The sequence below is a fragment of the Sarcophilus harrisii genome, chromosome 1, assembly GCF_902635505.1.
Source record: "Sarcophilus harrisii chromosome 1, mSarHar1.11, whole genome shotgun sequence".
NCBI classification, from domain to species: domain Eukaryota; kingdom Metazoa; phylum Chordata; class Mammalia; order Dasyuromorphia; family Dasyuridae; genus Sarcophilus; species Sarcophilus harrisii.
The window spans coordinates 270,305,673-270,327,365 of NC_045426.1; the positions used below are offsets into that span (position 1 = coordinate 270,305,673).

General features: G+C 34.4%; 1 protein-coding gene across 2 annotated transcripts in view; it reads right to left on the bottom strand.

The window, feature by feature from the left end:
- Positions 1-3,916: 3,916 nt before the first annotated feature.
- Positions 3,917-21,693, bottom strand: part of DAGLB (diacylglycerol lipase beta) — a 43,592-nt gene continuing 25,815 nt past the window's right edge. For both annotated transcript variants that reach the window (XM_003761480.4, XM_031941898.1), the window contains 11 exons: positions 18,666-18,782; positions 15,276-15,403; positions 14,099-14,225; positions 11,471-11,554; positions 10,766-10,843; positions 7,353-7,433; positions 7,047-7,174; positions 6,310-6,378; positions 6,135-6,207; positions 5,609-5,859; positions 3,917-5,338 (listed from right to left, as the gene is read on the bottom strand). In XM_003761480.4, coding sequence (XP_003761528.1) covers positions 5,140-5,338; positions 5,609-5,859; positions 6,135-6,207; positions 6,310-6,378; positions 7,047-7,174; positions 7,353-7,433; positions 10,766-10,843; positions 11,471-11,554; positions 14,099-14,225; positions 15,276-15,403; positions 18,666-18,782 — 1,335 coding nt within the window. In that variant the 3' untranslated portion in view covers positions 3,917-5,139. The remainder of the gene's footprint in view (positions 5,339-5,608; positions 5,860-6,134; positions 6,208-6,309; positions 6,379-7,046; positions 7,175-7,352; positions 7,434-10,765; positions 10,844-11,470; positions 11,555-14,098; positions 14,226-15,275; positions 15,404-18,665; positions 18,783-21,693) is intronic.

Here is a 21,693-nt window from a genome sequence, read left to right on the forward strand (position 1 = left end):
TTCTTTTTGATAAACTGTAAAGTTTTCTGTTGCTTAAGTATTATCAATGTGAAATAGTTATGTAAGTAGCTAATAAATTTATTCTGCTTTATAGATGGGAAAACTTGAGACAAAGTCACTAGACTAGTGCAAGCCCTGATCTTAATATTGAAAATCCAATGCATTTCTTAAAATTAACTATTCAGCTAAGAAGCCATTCCTTAGTAGAATCTTATAGACTAAAGCTAAAATGATTTTTTAAGAAACACTTCTCATGGGTTTATTGTTTTCTCAGAAATGTGCCTGTAAATGAGCTATCACATCTAATTCATATTTTTCTTAAAAATAACTTGTAAAGAAAGAGCCAGATTTATTTCTTCTTGGCCCGGTGTAATTTTTTAAATATTAGTTCATATAGTGAAACTTGTAGGCTGAGTAATTGATATAGGTTTGAGAAGTTGGTTTACAGGGAAAAAATGTGTGCACATTGCATGTATATACAACTAGTCTTAGAATCCTTACCACAGAAAATACTTGTTTACTTGGATTTGAAGCAACAAAGGACTTTTAAACCCCCATTTTACAGATAAGGAAACAGAAGCCTAAGTTAAGGTCAGTAAGTGTTGCTTCTATGCAGTTGTTAATATAGTCATTTGTAACTGTTGTATTCATACCCTGGCAGACTTTTGGATTGTTTTCATCAATCATCGACTAACTCCTGAGCTGGACATTGCTGGAAAAATTCAAGGAACATTGTCAATGTGGCCCACTATAAAAAGTTGTATTTCAGTGCTCTGCTCTTTACTATATCATTTTCATATCCCAGTGATCTGCCACTCTCTTCCCCATTAGAACATTTTGCAAAGTACAGTCAAAGAAATGAACTTGCTGACAATGTATGAAAATGCATATTTCATCCTGCAGTAGCATACTACCTCTGTTGTATCATAGGAGACAGATTTCTTTGTCAATGCTCTCATCATGATTAGCATTGCATTAGCATTGTGAAGTCTTGAGGATGACTTGCTTTCCTGGTTCTATGTACTTCATTTTGCATCAGTCCAGTCTGAAGTTTCTTAGAATTCTTTACATTCTATTTCATTCATACATCGATTTCCATTACATTCAAATAGAATCATTTTTTCAACCATTGCTCAGTGAGCATCTACTTTTCCTTCTAGCTCTTTACGATAAAGCACTACTTTAAATTTCGTTTAAATGGAATCTCTATTTCTGCCAATTCTTAGTATTGTGGGCTTTTGTCTTTTCTAATATAGATGAACCAGCTCTTGACCATCTCACAGCTACTTTTATCATTTGCCATCTGTTTTCTCTGGCCCCGTTGTCCATTTTCTCTATGACAAGTCTCTTTTCCATCTCCTAGTCTCCTTCCTTCCCATCAACCTGCTTGGGTTTCCCCTGTCCTTGAAGATTCTTTTTAATTCCCCTCTGTTGTAATTGTTCTCTCAGGTGACCAATAATTCCAGCTATTAGAACTGGTGTTAGCAGTCCCATCCTTGATTTTTTTCTTTTCAACTAAGAGTTCACACCACCACTCACTTCCAATTCCTAGACACTCCTCTGCTCCAGGATACTATCTGGCAGCCCTTCACCAGCCTCAGCTAAGTCATGTACCACCTAAGTACCTGGATCTCTCCCAAGGCAGAATGATGGTTGGGACAATGGACTTGAAGATGAGAAGCCCCGATTTTGAATTCTGAACCAATCCTCTGCTTATTTCCTCATCTAAAATTTAGGGCTTATACATCATGGGCCCTGAGAACTCTACTAACTCTAAATCTGCCTTTAAGTTTCCCATTCCATCCTTCCCGGAGTAGAGTCTCTAGAAAGTGTAGTGTCTGAGGTTGCATTTGGACTTGAGTCCTGACTTTAGGGCCAGTTCTCCATCCATTTTGTCATCCAGCTGCCCCATTTGTGAATTCTCTGTCCAGAAGACTCACAAAGTAGTTTTACTTTACAACTTAAGAATTCCATCTCCATCTCTCTTCCTATCATCCACGAAGGCAGTATGGTATAATAAGTTGGGGACGTGGAGTCAGGAAGAGGTGAATTCAAATCCTAGTCATGTGACTGGGGGCAAATCACTCAAGATTACATGGGCCTCAATTTTCTCATTTGCAAAATGAAGAGACTGATCTCATCTATCTAACTTTAATTAATCGCTAATATATAGCGATTACTATCCAATTTATATTGGAAAATATCTTAATTCAACCTGGATTCATAACCTCAGCATTCAATATAACTTCCAGGTAGAGCACTTGCTCAGCTCAGACAGCAGACGTTTGTCACTACTGGCAGGGAAACTTCTATCACCAATACACATTTGTTACTTCTGTAAGCATATAGACTCTTAAGTCTTAAGTACTGCCAGGGAACTAAGAGTTGTGATTTGGCCACCACTGTCCCAGTCAGTCATTCTGACTCAGGCCTGATATCATCTATTCACTATGATACGAGTACAGTAAAACAGGGTGTTCCTGTGGGTAGAGCACCAGTCCTGAAGTCAGGAGGACCCGAGTTCAAATCTGGCCTCAGACTTTTTGGAAGTATGTTTTAAGTACAGTATCCAGAGCAAGGAACACTGCTGTTAAAACCATATGGATAAGGAAACTCAAAACTATTTCTTTTTTTTGCTTGGCCAAGGGATATCCAAGATACTAGTTCATACTAGTACCAAAACACTAATAAAACCAAGTGTAGAATCTAAACTCCTATATTTTTTTGGGAGAGGGGAGAGTTACATTATGTTTTGATATCATTTGCTTCCCAACAAATAATACCATCCCCACTCCCATGGTACTGTCTCACCAATAAAGTGAAGCAAACCTTAGCATTATTTTGACGGATAGACCTTATCAATTTTAATTTTTGTAGTTTACCAGTTGTTAACAAAGTATGGATAAACTTATTTATTTTGAACATGGAGAACAAGTTTTTTTTTTTTCCCCTTCATCTTATCTCCTTACATCATATTGGGAATTTCTTTCGAAATTGACTGTTAGCTCAACCTATGTTCACACCTGTACCCATTCCATTTCTTCTTCCCAAGACATCAACTCTCCCTCAATGTCATTAACCCCACAAATCCAATCATTTTCTATTCACAGAACCATCACCCTAGCTCGGGCTCACCAGCTCAGATTATTCTAACAGCCTGACTGGTTTTTTTCAAATCTCTTCCTGTTCTACCCATTCTCTACAAAGCTATCGAAGTGATTTTTCTTAATTGCAGGTCTAATCAGGCCACCCCCTATTAACATTCAAGTGGCCTCTAAGTTGATAAAATATAAACGCTTGTTTATAAAAGCCTTCATAACCTGATCTCAATTCCCCTTCTTGAAATTGTTTGGCCTACTAGTGTAGAACTTAAAACTAATCCAGAAGTAAGAAGGCCTATTAGAATGTAAATTCCTTGAGGGAATGAATTCTTTCATTTTTGTCTTTGCATTTTCTGTGCATTGCAGCATCTGGGACATATAATAGGTGCTTAATAAGAACTTGTTGATTTATAGTAGGAAAAACTTTTTTTTAACAATTTTGATCTATCCCAAAATGGAATGTTTTAAAACATTCTTCCTCATTTAATGCCTTCAAGCATAGATGACTACTTAATGGAGATGTTGTAGTGAAGATTCCTCTTTGGGCATGAATTCTCTTCCAACCAATACTTTTGGTATACTCTTAAAGTCATGACCTACTATCTATACAAAGGACCCCGTATTAAAACAACCATCTGTAAAAATATTAAAATTTTAAGAACAAATCTTACTTCAGGATCAAGCAGCAAAAGGAAGGGTAAAGATTATAAATAAACTGCAATGAGAACATTGTCCTTCTGGAACACTCTAATATGCAGATGGAATATTCTTTTCCTAAATTTAGAGCCTTTAAACCACTGTTTTTGAAGATATCATATTCACAAAAATTCTTGAGACTTTATTTCTATTTACAATAGCACAGTATAAACACATGCAAAACATGATTACTTTTTGATCAAAGTAAAACCATTAGTACTGACTCCTTGCAAACAAATCCCATAGAAAAGTGCAGTCACTGTGAGAATTGTAGTGACATGTATAAGTGCTTTTTGTTTTTGATGATCCTTTGCCTACAAAGGGGAAGTAGGGCGGGAAATACGTCGTCTTAAAAAAAAAAAAAGTTTTGAGGGAAGACTTACAACTATCAGTTCTGGAGGGAAAAGGACAACCATAAAAGTGAAAAGCCAATCCAAACAGAAAAGGTTCATAAAGAAGCTGAAATCAGAAAATGCACAATGAAGGAAGAACATTCCCCGACTTTTTACATTACCTCCTTGTTCTCCCACTGCAGCTTTAGGGTAGGAGTTAAGCAAAACTATGTGGCAAGGTGGGGCTTGCCAAAAGAATTCCCAGCAAGAGTTCAATATTTATCTCAGGGGCTGCTAACAGCATTTTGCCTCACATTTTTTTTTTTTTAATTTTTTACATATTCCTATGGAGATTTTTTTTTTCCTCTTCTTAGTTAAATATATTTGCGTTTTGATTAAAAATCATGATTTGATCCACGATTTTAAATTAAGTATATATTTGGAAGCCTGGGAAGAAAAGATCAAATACATTTAAACTTCTGAGAAAAGTTTGGTCTTGCTAGTTCCAGGAGTGTATCTGAGGTAATTAATCCCTGCCAGATAAATTTTGGGACAACAGCTATTAGATATTTAGATAAGGATACCAACTTCTACTTGCTCTAAATTTCAGCCACAATTAACAAGCCCCTTCCAAGCTGGCTGATGGAGAGAAGCAATTCATTCCATGGCTGATAAAGTGGTCATATCCTCTTTCAAGTCTTCAAAAATAATTTTGCTGGCTCTTCTGAGATTACTTTCTTGTTTAGAGGTGCTTAGTTACTATCTTGCCCCCAGTGCTTTCTTCTTATACCTGATTCTATTTAAAATGACATTACAGATCTTTCCACTAGTTACCCTCCCTCAAACAGAAGTTTTCTCAGAAAGTAGTTTCAATATCCCAAGTATCTGGTCACTTCCAAGTTGTGAAAATCCAAACTTTTCTTCATAAATAATTCAAATACAAATCAGTCACTTGTGGCTGAAGAATCCAAAATATAATGAAAAATACTGTTGCTTTCTAATAGCTATGGTTATGCTATATTAGTATTAAAATTTTCTTGTGTTGAACAAGAAATACAAGTTGCTCTCTCGGAGACTACACTATCTAAGGCTCTAATGAGGATGTCTGGCATGTGGTCTGTTAACATTTTAGGGCCTATAAGAATTTTACTGAATTCTGCTTCAGTTGCCCACTTTGCACTATATCTGGAAGTAGAACAGCAACAAGACCTAAAAATTAAAAAACAAAAAACCAAAATAAGATCTCAACAAATTCAAATACAACTAAAGCTAACCTCAAAACAAAAATAAGTCTTAAGTACCTGGCTCTTGGTGAGGAGACAATATAGGAAAGCTGTGTATTTATTACAAATAGGTCACATACTGAGAATATGCTAATCTAATATAATTTCCCAGTTATAACTACTTTGTTTTTCCCACCTGAAACAGAATATGGCAATTAATAGTTAATGTTTTCATTAAGCTGTTTTCCATACTCACCTTCCTGAACTGTCATCTTCAACAAGGTGGATGATTCTTCCAGGAGGATACAGATGAGGATACCTAGTTGGGGATTCTCTAGGAGATTCATCGAAAATATTATATGAAGGTGACCCATGTATCAACAGACTTTGCTCTCCCAGTAGAGGCTGAGTCAGGTCTACCTGGTTTCCCCCTTCCAACTCTGTTGGGAAGTTATCTGGATCCCCTCCAAATAGTTCATACCAACATCCACGCAACAGGATCTTATACTGCATTATAACCAAAAACAGAAAGATACTTTAATACTTATGTACTTAGCAAGCTATATGAAAACTCTTGAAGACTCTGGATCCTGCAAATTAATCATAACACATGGCTGTTATTTCATAAAGGGCAAAACATATACAAATGAACCAAAATTAATTCCATATTAATCATTTCAGATCACAGCACTTTCACATACACAAACACACACATATATATGTATATGAGCAATTATATTTGTTGTGGTAGGAGGAAGGAAGATTTAAAAGTACCAAATTACCTTAGGCTTATTACAATGAGCTATCACTCTCAGTATTCTTCTCTTTAAATCTTCCAAGTTGGTCACACTTAACCTGTGTAAAGAATATTAGAATAATTAGAATTCTGGAGCTGGCTCTATAAAAACCTGGTTCCAAAGGTATATCCATGGATTATAAATCAATAAATAGTCTTACCTTGGAATAACATCCTTCCCAAGAACAAGTGATACAACAAAGCTTTTGGAATATTCAGAAAGGGATTTGCTTAAGAAATAAATACATAAACAAAGTTAGTTGAATTCTAAACAGCGTATCTTAAATTTTATAAGATTACTGAGATTTTAATTTCCACAAAAACTAGAGAAAATGGCTAGAAAAGGTAAGGAATACTATAGCCTGGATTTTGGAGCGGTTATATTTCAATAAAGCAAGGTAAAAGATAGAACAATGTTGAACTATTAAAAGTAAATTCAAAATCTCCCTCTAAGGGTTTCTTCCAACTTAACCATTTTAGTTAGTGTTTTCATCTATAAATTTATGAATTAATTACACCTCCTGAATTATCTTCCAATAACATGTATTGCCCAATGTGATATGCTACTTGACAACAACAATAGCTAAAAAGAATTTCTTCACTAAACATCTACCAGAATAATTAAAAACTCAGTGTAGAACTTAATTACTTAAGACATTTGCAATTATTTACATCTTCCTTTACAAAATGATTATTTAACTCATACCAATTGTATCAGTTATTAAGAAATGAATTGTATGGTCAAATCTGAAGTCTATTTGAAGTCTCTCACTGCCCCACTAGATTCTTTTTTTAATCCAATTGCCATCTTGGATACGAAGGCCAAGGATAAAAAAAGCCACCTTAGTATGATTATAGCAACTAGTCTATTTCTACGGTTAAGAAATCAGGTAATTACCTTAGAAGTCCCCTGGGGGGAGAAAAGGCATAACACTTGACTTCTGGATAGGAATTTTTGAGCATGATGGCTAATAAAGAAGCTGCTCCTGCCCCCAAACTGTGACCTACTAAAACAAGCTGGTATTCCTACACACATACACACACACACAAAAAAAAGAAAAAAGAAAAAGAAAACCAAGCAGAATCTAAGTGAAAAGGTAATACATACATTTTTACTATAATAAAACATTTATATCAAAAAACTTAGTACTAAAGCAGAACTCAGTGAAATCTGGTTCTAGAAAAATAAATAAATAAATCTCACAGGTGCGATGCTAAATGCTTGACTCAAAATTCCATCGTTGATCAGTCTTTGGTAAACATATTTGGCAGCCTGAGAAATCCCCTAGAAGTCCAGAGAGGGAAGAAAAGGAGGAAGGAGCAAGATTTAGCTATGATTTAACTTTTAAAATCATGTTCTCAAATCCATTCCATAGCCAGCCTGTTAACCCTTTGTTCTCATCTTCTCAGTTTCTTCATATATATACTTATGAAAACAAACATAGGAAATGGAACTCTTGAGATAAAATGAAAACATAGTGTTCTAAGTGAATCAACAGTCACAACATTAATTGCCTTTTGCATATTGGCAAGAGGGAGACTGAGTCTAAGTAAGGTCTATATACTAAATCAGCTCTCCAACAAGAGTGGGTTCATCACAAGAAGTGTTCAAGTAAGACTTTTAGAGGATGTTGTAATGGGAATTCCTACAAAGAATGTGAAGTTTTGGTTTGGGTTTTTTTTTGGCTGAATCAACTGGAGTTAAATGACTTGCCCACGGTCATACAGCCAGGAAGTGTTAAGCGTATGAAGCCAGATTTGAATTCAGGTCCTCCTGACTTCAGGGCTAGTGCTCTATTCATTACACCAACTAGCTGCCCCAAATGTAAGGTTGTGGTAGATTTCTCCTTAAGTTCTTTTCATAGCTTTATCATTTTTTTTGCAAAAAATAGTAAACATAGGCACTACAAAAAAAAGGGAATCACCACTTAAGAACCAAGGCTATTGGACTTAAGGGCTGTGTACTTCTAGTGACAATAGAAAATTCTGTCTGCAGATGAGACCTATATATTCTCGAGCATCAACATTCAGTGAAAAAGAAAAAAGCCTACACATAAAAAAAAATTGTAATCAAAATAATATAGTTTGGTTGTAGCAAAGAATTGAAAAAAAAAAGTGGGTACCTTCCCTATTTGATGGGATGAATAAATTATAGTGTATTAATGTAATGTAATATTTTTGTGGTGTTAAAAAAAAAATGACAAAAGGGAGAGAATTCAAAAGAACCTGAAAAGACTTGTATAAGCTACTAGAATGAAATATGCACATCAGAGGAACAATTTATATGATGACAATAACATGAAGGAAAAACATGAAAATTTTAAGAAGTCTGATCATTTCAACGTCTAATCAAAACTCCAGAAGGCTAATAATGAAGCATGGGTCTTACTAGTTGGCAAGGAAGTGTTAGAATGCAAGTACAGAATAATTCATGCACTTTCTCAATCATGACTGCATGTATAATTTTGTTTTGCTTGATTTTACTTATTTGTTAAAAGGAAGCCCTTTGAGAAAGGGGAGAGCTATAAAAGAGTGGGTAGTAAGAGTGATGAAAAAGAGAAAGAAAAGATAATCAATAAAACATTTAATAAAAATACATAGAAGAAGGGCAGCTAGGTAATGTAGTGGATAGAACACTAGTCCTGAAGTCAGGAGAACCTACGTTCAAATCTGGTCTCTGAAGGAATATTCCCTCTTTCTGAGTAAATTCACTTTGTCCTTTAATTGATTTCTCAAGGAAAGTTCACTTTGACTTCTCAAGGAATATATCATGTATGCGTTGGCTGCTTATCTATGTTGCAGGAACTAGCCCCTCCTGAAACTCAAGGACAGTACTTGGGAGAAATGGCTAATCTCCCATGTATGTCATTTATTAATTACAACCTTGCAGCCCCTCATGGTTAGCTCCTTGATAAGCTAACATACCTGTATGTATTCCCATGGTCAATAGCCAAGAAGGTGGGCCAAAGCCCCTGGTCCATTCATAGCCCAAATCCTTGGCCCAAAGCTTTTTTTGTCTGTAACCCCATAAAAACTCCTGCTCTGAGATAGCTCATTGGAGTCTCATCCATGGAGAGGACACACTGCCTTGGAATCGTTCCCAGTTCGGGACTCATAGGCTGAACACAGAACCACCCCCCCCCCCCCCCCCCCCCCCCCAACCAGCCATAGTGAATCAGAGTTGGTGCTCCCTCAAATTGGTGATGTTTTCTCTATTTCTTCTATCCTGATTATTATATTAATAATTGTAGTGTGTTTAGTTATTGCAAAAGGTCTGTTCTTTGCTGCTTTTAGTTATTATTATTAAAGTTCTTTTATATTTGGCTTCTAAAACACGTGTCATTTGTGATAGCTAATTCGAACTTTAAATCTCACAACAGTCTCAGACACTTAGCACTTCCTAGCTGTGTGATCCTGGGCAAGTCACTTAACCCAAATTACCTCAGCCAAAAAAAAAAAAGAAAGAAAGAAAGAAAGAAAGAAAGAAAGAAAGAAAGAAAGAAAGAAAGAAAGAAAGAAAAAATACATACATGGCATCAGAAGGAACTTCCAAAATGTATATGGACCAAGAAGGTAAGGATGGGTAGCACTACTATAAAAAACTAAGTTTCACACACAATCCTCTTTTGCTGTTTTTTTTTTGTTTTTTTTTAACATGAGGAAATATGGTTTGGGCAATATTTATCAAGTTTGTAACAAAAAAAGGTAATGCCTTTAATTAAAGATCCAAATCAATAAGAAATTAACAACAATTGAAACCAAAGCACCTCAAGGATCTGATATCCAAAGGAATTTTCTTCATTAGGTAGACAAGACTATTTTTGCATACATTTTAATAAATGTCTTTGCTATAATATGTGTAAGCTTGCTTTAAAATTTCTGTACATGTAAACATCCAGGAGATTTTGTTTAGAAGCTTTCACAAATTTCAGGGCCAATAAGTAAGTTCTCAAAAGGCTAGAGAAAAAGACAAATGGATTTTTTCCAATTCAAAAACATCAATACACTTTACTAGTTCAGAAAAACTATTTTGTTAGACTTTGAATATTGTTGATGCTAATTTAAGCATCAAGATATGGCACTTAAATTATAATTTTTCTTGACCATTCTTATTACCAATAATTTTATTCCCTTTTACAATTAAATTACATTTTAAAGGATTTGAAATCAAAGAAAAATTACTTATCCTTTTTTTTTCTTATGACCATAAATTAAAATTAAAATTTCCAAAATAAGTAAAAAAGAAAACAAAAATTGGGTCAGATGAAGACTATTATAGTTTTTATTCAAGTTTCATTTTATAATTCTGAAAAACTGAGAAAGGTCCTATTGTCATCAAAATGCAAAACTTTTTCACTGACTCTGCTGTATTTCTCTAGTATCACACATTTCTTTGGCCATTAGAACACATCACCTAAGATGCTGCTCCTTTGTGTACATCTTCCACCCTGCCCAATTAAATTGATAAACTATAGGTAAGTGCCCATTCCCTTAGGAGGGGATTTGAATTTAGCCAAAACCCCTTGGGCTGGAGGCAAGTATTCTTGCATAAACTGACCTTTTGAGTATCTCTTTAATGGGAGAGATATGCCAGACCACAAATCACAATGCATATACCTTATGTGCAAAACAATCTTGCACCTCACATTCTAAATTCAGGCTTTCACTCTCAGCTGACAGATCAGTGAGGATGTCCTATAAAGAAAACACATTGAAAAGAGTATAACTCAGATTTTCTGTGACAGTCAAGTTTACATTGAGTTACCTGCATAAACAGCTCAATACTAAAGTAAAGAAGTCTAATTAAAAAACCCTAATTTTTTATATAATAAGCATGTAAATGTAACATGTGTCCTAAGTCAGGGAGGGCAAAATGTTGAGACCTTCTATGTCATCATTCATTAGAACAATTTAGCACAAGCTATTTAAAAAATATTTTAAAAGCCCCAACCTATCAACAGAATATAGACGTCAACCCCTACTATAGGGGACAGAAAAGATGTTTAAGACACTGCCCTTACCCCATAGGGCTTATGTCCTAGTTAGGGAGACTAGATGAATTTTCACCTATATTACTATCACTTCAGTTAAAAAGCAACAATTTTCCACATAAGTATCTAATTAATTTTCTTGTTTTAATTCCCCCAATTTTTCCTGTATCCTCCACATTTTTTACACTAAGAAACATCTTCTTACCCCCTGCAAGAGAAGGGTTTTATAAAAACACCATTGCCTTACCACATTTTATCATCCAGAATATTGCTATTCACCTTCCATTCTCTGTCTCTCTTATTCCCAAACCCAACATGTAAGGCTTATTACCTGAAGAGACATGGTTCCTCTAACAGCTACCACAATAGTTTCTTTCCTATGATCCAAAGCAACTAAAAAAGGAAGTTCAAACACCTGAGGATCAAAAAGAAGTAATAATAATAATTAACATTAGAAGTTTAATAAGTAATCACTAAATACTTATATGTGGGGCACTCAGGGATACAAAGGATACTTGCTTCCAAAGAAGCTTACAGAGTCTACTGAAGGGGACAGACAAGTATACAAGGTAAAAGCACTGGGGACAACAGAGAGAGTTAGTTCCATGGAGGAGCCAACATGTGCTTGGAATTCATAAGAAAGTAATTCTCAGAGGTGAAAATTCAGAGTGGGAGGAGGAATGCATTCCATATATAAAGCACTGCTTATGAAAATACACAAGTGAGAAATGGAATACTATATTTGGAGAACAGCTAGTAAGTAATCTAATATGGTTGGAACATATCAGATATAGAGAGCATGAATTAAGTTTGGTGAACACATGAGAAGAGAGAGGGTAATAAAAACGAGATGTGGTTTAAAAAACCAACAAGACTTGGTAACTGACTGTAAATGCAAATGGGTTTGTGAGGAAAGAGAAAAGTCTTATACTACTCTGAGGTTACAAACTTGGGTGACTGAAAAGACTGGTATTCTTAAAATAAGTAAGGAAATTTGGAAGAAGAAATTTAGGAGAAATGATAATGAGTTTCAATTGTCTAAAGAACATCCAAAAGGAAATGTGCAGTATGCAACTGACAATGTGAGACTGGAGTTCAGGAGATCTAGATATATATAAATCTGAGAGTCATATGGGAAGATGATACTTGATTCAATGGAAGCAAATGAGCTGCTGAGAAAGAATACAAATAAGAGAAGAGGAGAGGGCTCAGGAAAGAACTCTATGGGACACCCACACTAAGCAGACAAGAAACGAATGAAGAAAAACTGAGAAGGAACAATCAGAGAGGGAGACAAGGAGGACTAGAAAGCAGTGTTATAAAAGTAAAAAGGTTTGGTAGTGGCAAGAAACTGGAAACTGAATGGATGCCCATCAACTGGAGAATGGCTGAATAAATTATGGTATATGAATGTTATGGAATATTATTGTTCTGTAAGAAATGACCAGCAGGATGATTTCAGAAAAGCCTGGAGAGACTTACACGAACTGATGCTGAGTGAAATGAGCAAGACCAGAAGATCATTGTATATGGCAACAACAAGCCTATATACGATGATCAATTCTGATGGACGTGGCTCTCTTTAACAACGAGTTGATTCAGACCAGCTCCAATGGTCTTGTAATCAAAAGAGCCATCTAAATCCAGAGAGAGGACTGTGGGAACTGAGTGTGGTCCACAACATAGTAGTCTCATTCTTATTGTTGTTTATTTGCATTTTATTTTCTTCATCATTTTCTTTTCTGGTTTGATTGATTTTTCTTGTACAACAAGATAATTGTATAAATATATATATTAGATTTAACATAGTTCTACCATGTTTAATATATATTGGACTATTTGCCATCTAGGGGAGAGGGGTGGGAGAAGGGGAGGGAAATCTGAAACACAAAGTTTTGCAAGGGCTAATGTTGCAGAATTATCTATGCATTTGTTTTGAAAAATAAAAAGCTTTGCATTTTTCTTTCTCAGTTTTTTTTCCTTCTTGATCTGATTTTTCCTGTGCAGCAAGATAATTATAAATGTGTGTGTGTGTGTGTGTGTGTGTATTGGTTTTAACATATTTAACATGTATGGGACTACCTGCCATCCAGGAGAAGTAGTGGGGGGAAGGAGGGGAAAATTTGGAACAGAAGGTTTTGCAAGGGTCAATGTTGAAAAATTACCCTATGCGTATGTTTTGTAAATAAAAAGCTAATAAAATCAATCAATCAATCAATCAATCAATAGCTTTAACAACAACAAAAAAAAAAACCAATAAAAGTAAAAAGGTGAAAACAACATCCAAGAAAAGGAAATAGCCAATGTCAAAAACTACGGAAGAATCAAGATAAAAACTGAGAATATATCAATGGATTTAGAAAACATTAGTGAGCTTTGAAAGAATTTTCAGGGGAATTGGGAGCTACTTCATAAAAATCAGAGCATCATATATTTAAAACTGAAAAGGACCCCAGGAATCATCTGTTCCAGAGGTGGGAAAACATCTGGACTATGGACTGAATAAGGCCCAAGAAATCACCTGGTCTGGCCCTACCAATATAACTACAGGAGACAACAACCTCCTTCTGCTGAGTTCTTTAAGATGATAAATTTATATGGCCCCTCAATTATGTTACAAATATCTCAAAGAATCCTAGCAGAAAAAAAGTTTCCCTTCCCTGATCTAGTCCAATAACTTCACTTTAAGATGAGGAAATAAGATCAGAGTTGTTAAATGACTTAGCCATGGGGTTGGAAGAATGGGGTGAAAGGATATGGTGGCAATGAATATAGATGATGCTTTCCAGGAGTTTGCCAATTAAAAGGAGTTTTAGGATTGGATATTCACAGGACAGCAGGGCCAAGTAAAAATTTTTAAAGAAGGGGTTGATGAGCTATTTGTATATTTGATGTCTTCTTTCATTTCATCTTATTTTAAACTTTGTAGAAAACTTAGTACCAGGTTTTGCTAGCCTACCTTATCATGAAAGCTGATGTGAATGAAATCCCTGTACTGAAGCCCAGTTGTGTGCAGGATGGATCCAAAATGACAATTCAGATGATCACCTCCAATAAATTCATATTCTGCTGTTCTGTTTTTGCAACTAATAAAATATGTTAAAAATAAAGTTACTAAAGCAATTTGAGTTACAAATTAAGAAAATAATTCTTTACTGCCAGTGCCTAAGAAAGCAAAAAAGGAACTGGAATTTACAGTTTTCAGAAGTTTAAAACATGTATGAGCTTTTAGAAAATGAAAGCAATTATTATTTAAGAACAAAAGGTTTTATAAAAATGAGAACATAAATATGCTCTTAAAAAGGAGACAATTTAAAGCCCAATTTTAATTCCCTAACAGCAGAAAAGCAGAACTAGTGATTTTTCACTTAAGTAGGGACCATACAAGATCTTCATCTTTGCCAGCTATCAAAATCCCCAGAACTGGCCCACAAGAAAAGCCCAAGATTTTGCAAATTAGTGCAAAAAGTTTGAGGATGTTTTAGAATCCATGAATAGAGTGGCTTTTCCACTTAAGATGATTTGGAAATGCATTCAACTGTATTAATGTTGATAGGCAACAAGTTTTGTTTAGTATTTCAATGTTTTAAAATCTATGATTTTTTTTGTATTGGTGCATAGTTTCTTGCACTGTGAATTTAGAAAATACTGTACAGAAATGCTGTGGATACTTGAAATGCGCCAGGCGATATATTTGTATCATTAGAAACTTAGTCTCTAAACAAAAGTTTGTTTTGTTCCAAATGCTGTAATTTTTATAAATGAGCTATTATTGGATACTTTTGCTGGGGGAAGGGGTGGTGGTGAAAAAAGACACCTTAAAAAAGGACATATATTATCTTCATAGCTAATTGTATCTGGGAAGTAGAAATTAACTACTCAGAATATGTTACCCGGAACAGGTAAATGGCCCAGCGAATAAAGGACTGGCCTTGGCGTCAGGAGGAACTGAATTCAAATTTGACCTCAGATGCTTATTAGTGAGTAAATCATTTAACCCTGTTCCTCATCTGTAAAATATGCTGGATAAGAAAATGGCAATCAACTTTAGTATCTGCCAAGAAAATCCAAATGGGGTCATACAGCAATGAACACAACTGAAACAACTCAACAATAGCAAAAATATGCTAACTTACCAATCACCACCAATCTTGCAGCAACCGGTAAGTGGATTTGTATAAATATAGAGAGGCCACCCATAAGCAGCTGCTGCAAACTGCACATAATGGTGACAGTTTTCCAATTCTGTATCCAAATCAGATTCCTAAAGGGGGAAAAAGATTCTTATTCAGTTAAGTCAAATGAGGAAAATGCCAACACACAAAAGACCTAGAATTGACGTCAAACCCTTACAGTTTTATTTTGACAGTTTTATAACAAGTTCTAATTAAAAAAACATAAAGGATACGAACAGGTAAAATGGCCCTCAAACAAAGATTGAGGTTAATACTTTCTTCAAATTTTCTCAATATAGTACAGTATTAAGGCTTTAATAAACTTTCAGGACACCCTGCTATTATTATTTTTGCTGATTTCTCCCTCCCTCCCCCCATTCCTCTTTTTAGTTAAAAATATTTATTTGTTATTTGAGATGGATCTCTAGGAGGGGAAAGAAAAGGAGAAATTGAGGTGATGTAAAAAATAAAAGATAACAGTAAAAATTTATTTTAAAAGACATAGTACAGCTTCCTAGCTCTTTTGCTATATTTACATCAAGACTAAAGGAGAAGAAAGAGACAAACTTGAGGAGCTCCTAGTAGAGTCTGATGATAACAAAGATGTGTAAAATCATTGTTTCAGAAGGGGGGCGGGGAGAGAGCTAGGTGGAGCAATGGTTAGAGCACCAGACCTGAAAGTCAGTCAGGAGGACTTGGGTTCAAACCTAGCCTCAGATACTTAACACTGCCTAGCTGTGTGATCCTGGGCAAGTCACTTAACTCCAATTATCTCAGGGGAAAAAAGAAAAGGGAAGAACTGGATATGAGTTTAACAAACAAGTAATAATAATAACAATGATCATCATTGTAGCTATAATTTATATAGCACTTTGTATGTGCCAGGCACTGTTGCTAAACATTATATAATATACAATTATTATCTCATTTGATTCACATAATAACACTGGGAGGTAAAAATGTTATTACCTCCAATCTTATGATTGAAGCAGAGATTAAGTAAGTTATTCTGGGTTATACAGTGGTTTTGAACTCAAGTCTTTTGACTCTGGACTTAGTAATAACTCTATTCACTTCACCACCTAGCTGCTCCAATATTAAGACTGGTCACTACATTAACTTGTTCATACCAAAACTATTCAATACTATCAAAAAATATTTCCTAAGAGAAGATCCTTTGTTAGAGCCTTGGGAGTTAATGTAATTGGTAGAATTCATTTTATAGAAATATGCATTATAGCTCACCACTTTGCCATCTATATTTATTTCATAAACCAAAGAAGCAATATAAACTTTGCATAGAGAAAGCAAGTATTTTATCATCTTTTTAGCATAGTAACTCAAGTCACAGTCATATAATGATAAAATGAGAAAGAACTTTAGATAAAATGAGAAAGAACTTTAGAAATCATCTGGTGTAACACCTCCCCCTCAGTTCCCTTCCCACCTCTCACCTCCCCCTTTTTTTTTTTTTTTTTTTTTAAAAAGCAAATTAGAAAACAAGTCAAACAGCACATGGAAATAGAAATAGAATTAGAACCCTGGTCCTCCAACTCTCACTGTCTTTTCTACTACACTATATTCCCTTTAACTTAAATGGTACCAAATCATCTGTAAGAAATGTATTTATTTTAGAACATCATTAGTGAAAATTTCTCAATTATCATCTACTAAGGAAAAATAAGCAAAATGGATTAGAGGTGCAAGGGCATGCTTGCTTAGGAAGCCAGGGTATCCACAATACTTTTCCAGTTATTTCTTACATCATAACCAAGGCAGCTGAGAAAAGATGGAGAAGCAGAATAGAACACCCATCCAAGGAGGGATGATTTTAGACCACATGACAACAAATTTAACCTTCTCAAAAGTACCAAATTTATTACAAAAAGGCAAGGGAGGATGTTATCCTAAACAATTAAATTTACTTTTTGGAGACTGAAATATAAAGTTGAGCTTGCATGAGAAGAACAAGATAATGAACACAGACTGTGCAATTTTCTTTTTCAAAAGCAAAAGACCATTTCTATGAAGAAAAACTGCCATCATCCAGCAAGAAAAATATATTAGCACAAATAAACCAGTCATAGGTCAATGACATGTGTTTCATTAGAGACTTAAATGTCAGGAAGAAGCTTATTAAATGGGAATTAAAATGAGAAATTTCTCTGTTAGCTATCAAAATAGAAGAGATGACTATTACACCACATAAGTATCCTTTAGACTTTCATTCATTACAGTGAAATTACCTTCTGAATTCAGCGTGACCTGAAAACAGCATACTTCAAATTTTTATTTAAAAAAAAAATTAAACTTCCAAACTACATATACATATAAATAAATATACACATATGTGAATATTCAAAATAACACCTTTCATTTACAAAATACATTCCCTGTTTGTGGCAGGCCTCTTTGTAGTGGCCAGAAACTGGAAACTGAGTGGATGCCCATCAATTGGAGAATGGCTGAATAAATTGTCATATATGAATATTATGGAATATTATTGTTCTGTAAGAAATGACCAGCAGGATGATTTCAGAAAGGCCTGGAGAGACTTACATGAACTGATGCTGAGGGAAATGAGTGGGACCAGAAGATCATTATATACTTCAACAACAATACTATATGATGATCAATTCTGATGGAGGTGGCCCTCTTCAACAATGAGATAAACCAAATCAGTTCTAATAGAGCAATTATGAACTGAACCAGCTACACCCCGGGAAAGAACTCTGGGAGATGACTATGAACCACTACATAGAATTCCCAATCCCTCTATTTTTGTCTGCCTGCATTTTCGATTTCCTTCACAGGCTAATTGTACACTATTTCAAAGTCCGACTCTTTATACAGCAAAATAACTGTTTGGACATGTGTGTATATATATATATATATACATATATATGTATATACATACATACATACATATACATACATACATACATATACATACATACATACATATATATATATAGTATATATGTGTGTGTATATATATATATACATATATATATATATATATATATATATAGTATTTAACTTATACTTTAACATATTTAACATGTATTGGTCAACCTGCCATCTGGGGGAAGGGGTGAGGGGAAGGAGGGAAAAAGTTTGAACAAAAGGATTTGCAACTGTCAATGCTGAAAAATTACCTATGCATATATCTTGTAAATAAAAAGCTATAATAATAAAAAATAAATAAATAAAAATACATTCCAGTAAAAACACCACAAAAGATATTCTTTTGGTTTTCCATTTGAAATAATGCAGAAAAGTATTTCTTATTAAACTTTAGCAGATTTACAAATCTATTCTGCAAACCTATTTTGTCCAATGAGGACTTACCTGGGAGACCACTAGAGAGTGACTCACAACTTCCTCAGGATCCTTTATTTTCTTATCCTGCTGTTGATGGAGAAGAGTCAGACCTGCAGCTATATCACTAGGCACGAGATCAGTATCCTGCATATACAGAACAAAAATGTTTTGTACAAAAACTACAGAATAAATAGGCCATTAAAATTCACATGTAAATTACTACACAATTTAAAATTATATCTTCCTCTCTACATACAGTAAAAAATAAGAGAAATATCCAATCTTATAGAGTAAAAATACTTCCCCCCCAAAAAAAATCTAGAACATCTTCTTATGACTGGAAAGCACAGAAAAATCCTAATCTTTATTTTAATAACCAAGTGATTTAACTATTTTTGTAGTCATCTTGTCAAATTTAGTCTATGTGCAAACCCAGACAATGTAAAAGAAGATTTTCTTTGATAGAAATAGACTCTAAAGTAAATTTCTATAAAAATGAAGTTTTTCTTTCAGAGCTATATTAGAAAACTTTCTTTTTTGTGCAGATCTTGTCTGTCTGAGCTCTAAACATATTTCCATATTAGTCATGTTATACAAGAAAAATCACATCAAAAGGAACCATGTGAAAGAAAAGACAAATTTTAAAAAGTGAAAATACTATCCACATTCAGTCTTCATAGTTCTCTCTTTCTATAAGAAATGATAAGCAGGCTGATTTCAGAAAAGCCTTGAAAGATTTACATGAACTGAAGCTAAGTGAAGTGAGTAGAGCCAAGAGAACATACAACAATAAGATTATGTGATGATCAACTGTGATAAACTTGGCTCTTTTCAAGGTGAGAAGCAACTCCAATAGACTTGAAATGGAAAGAGCCATCTGCACCCAGAGGGAACTATGGAGACTGAATGTGCATAAAAGCAAAGTGGTTTTCATCTTTGTTGTTGCTGTTACTGTTTGTATGCTACATTTTTTTTTCTTTCATCTTTTGATCTGATTTTTCTTGCACAGCATGACCGATAGGGAAATATGTTTAGAAGAACTATATGTGTTTAACCTATATTGGATTACCTTCTATTTAGAGGAGGGGAGAAAGAAGGAGAAAAAATTGGAACATAAGATTTTGTTAGTGAATGTTGAAAACTATCTGCATGTATTTTGAAAAATAAACAAGTTGCAGTCAAACAAGTCAAACACCATGAGGTAGGATAAGAGAAATGGACTCCAAATTCTAGAGCAGAGGAGTATTCAAATTCAAATTCTTGCATCCTAAATGTGAAATTTACTTCAAGGCTACTATTTAAGAAAATAATATTCCTTTCCTCACCTGATAAATGGCCAAAGGATATGAACAAGCAGTTTGCAGGAGAAATCAAAGTTATCAACAGTCATGAAAAAATGCTCTAAATCACTAATAATTTGAGAAATGAGAATTAAAAGAACTATGAGGAAACTACCTCACATCTATAAGATTAGTTAACATGACAAAAACGGAAAAAGACAGATGATGAAGAGGGTTGTGGAAAAATATGGGGTATGCACTATGGGTATGAATTTGGGTTATGAACTAGTTCAGTCATTCTGGAGAATAATTTAGAATTCAGACCAAAAAGCTAGACAACTATGCATACCTTTTAGCCCAGCAATCTACTAAGGCTACATCTCAGTGATCATAAAAAATAAAAAAGAACCCACATGTATAAAAACATTTGAAGCAGCCCTTTTTGTGGTGGCAAGGAATTTAAAATTGAGGGGATGTCCATCAATTGGGGAATGGCCAAAGTCATGGTACATGAATGTTATGGAAAAGCACTGTATAATCTATAAGGAATGCTGAACAGGCTGATTTCAGAAAAACCTGGAAAGACTTACATGAACTGATGTTGAATGAAGTGAGCAGAACCAAGAGAACACTATACATAGTAATAGCAATATTGTGTGATGATCAACTATGAGAGACTTAGCTCTTCTTAGTATTATAGTGATTCAAGATAATTCCAATAGATTTGTGATGGAAAATGCCATCCAAAGAAAGAACTATGGAGTCTGATTGCAGATTGAAGAATATTTTTATTTTTTTTTCTTTCTGGTTTTTCCCTTTTGTTCTGATTTTTCTTTCAACATGACTAATTGAAAATATGTTTAAAATGACTACACATACAATCTATAATCAGGTTGCTTGCTGTCTTGTGCAGGGGAGAGAAAAAAATTTGGAACTCAAAATCTTACAAAAATGAAGGTTGAAATTATTTTTACATGCAATTGGAAAAAAATAAAATACTATTAAGAGGGGAAAAAAAGAAATTACAAAGGGAACAATTTCAGAAAAACCTGGGAAGACTTACACAATCTGTTGCAAAAAGAAGTGGGTAGAACCAGGAAAAACATTGTGCATAGTAGCAGCAATACTGAAACAAAAATCAGCTATGAAAAATATTCTGATCAAAAAATTATCCCTGACAATTCCAAAGAACTCAAGATGAAAAATTATTTATTTATAAATGAAATGAAATTTGAGATGAAAAACATTCAGAAAGAAAACTGATGGACAATGAGTATAGATGAAAGCATTTTGTTCACTTTATTTATTAACACGGAAATGTGTTTTGTATCACCACATGTACAATAGGTATCATAATGCCTGTCTTCTCAATGGGTGGGAGAGGGATTGGAAGGTGGGAGGAAAAAAACCCTGGCACTCAAAATAAAAAAATATGAATGTAAGTAAAAAAAACAAAAAGAAAGAAAGAAAATAGATTCCTTTATTTACTGCTTCTAAGGCTTACTGAATGTAGTTAGGCCACAGGATAAACAGTGAATCATCTAAAAACAGTAGAATCATTATTGCACATGAGAACCCTGTTTACTGGCAGCTGTTCTGTGATCTTTGGAGAAATTTCTCTCTGTCTTCCCTGCCTCCATCTAATAAAAATGTATATGAAGTGATATCTCCTTTATACTGACTACAGTAGCTAGGTTCTTCTCAGAGAAATAACAACAAATTATGTGAAATTTTCAAAAGCAAGTTTGATGTAAAAACAAAATAAATATGCCCAA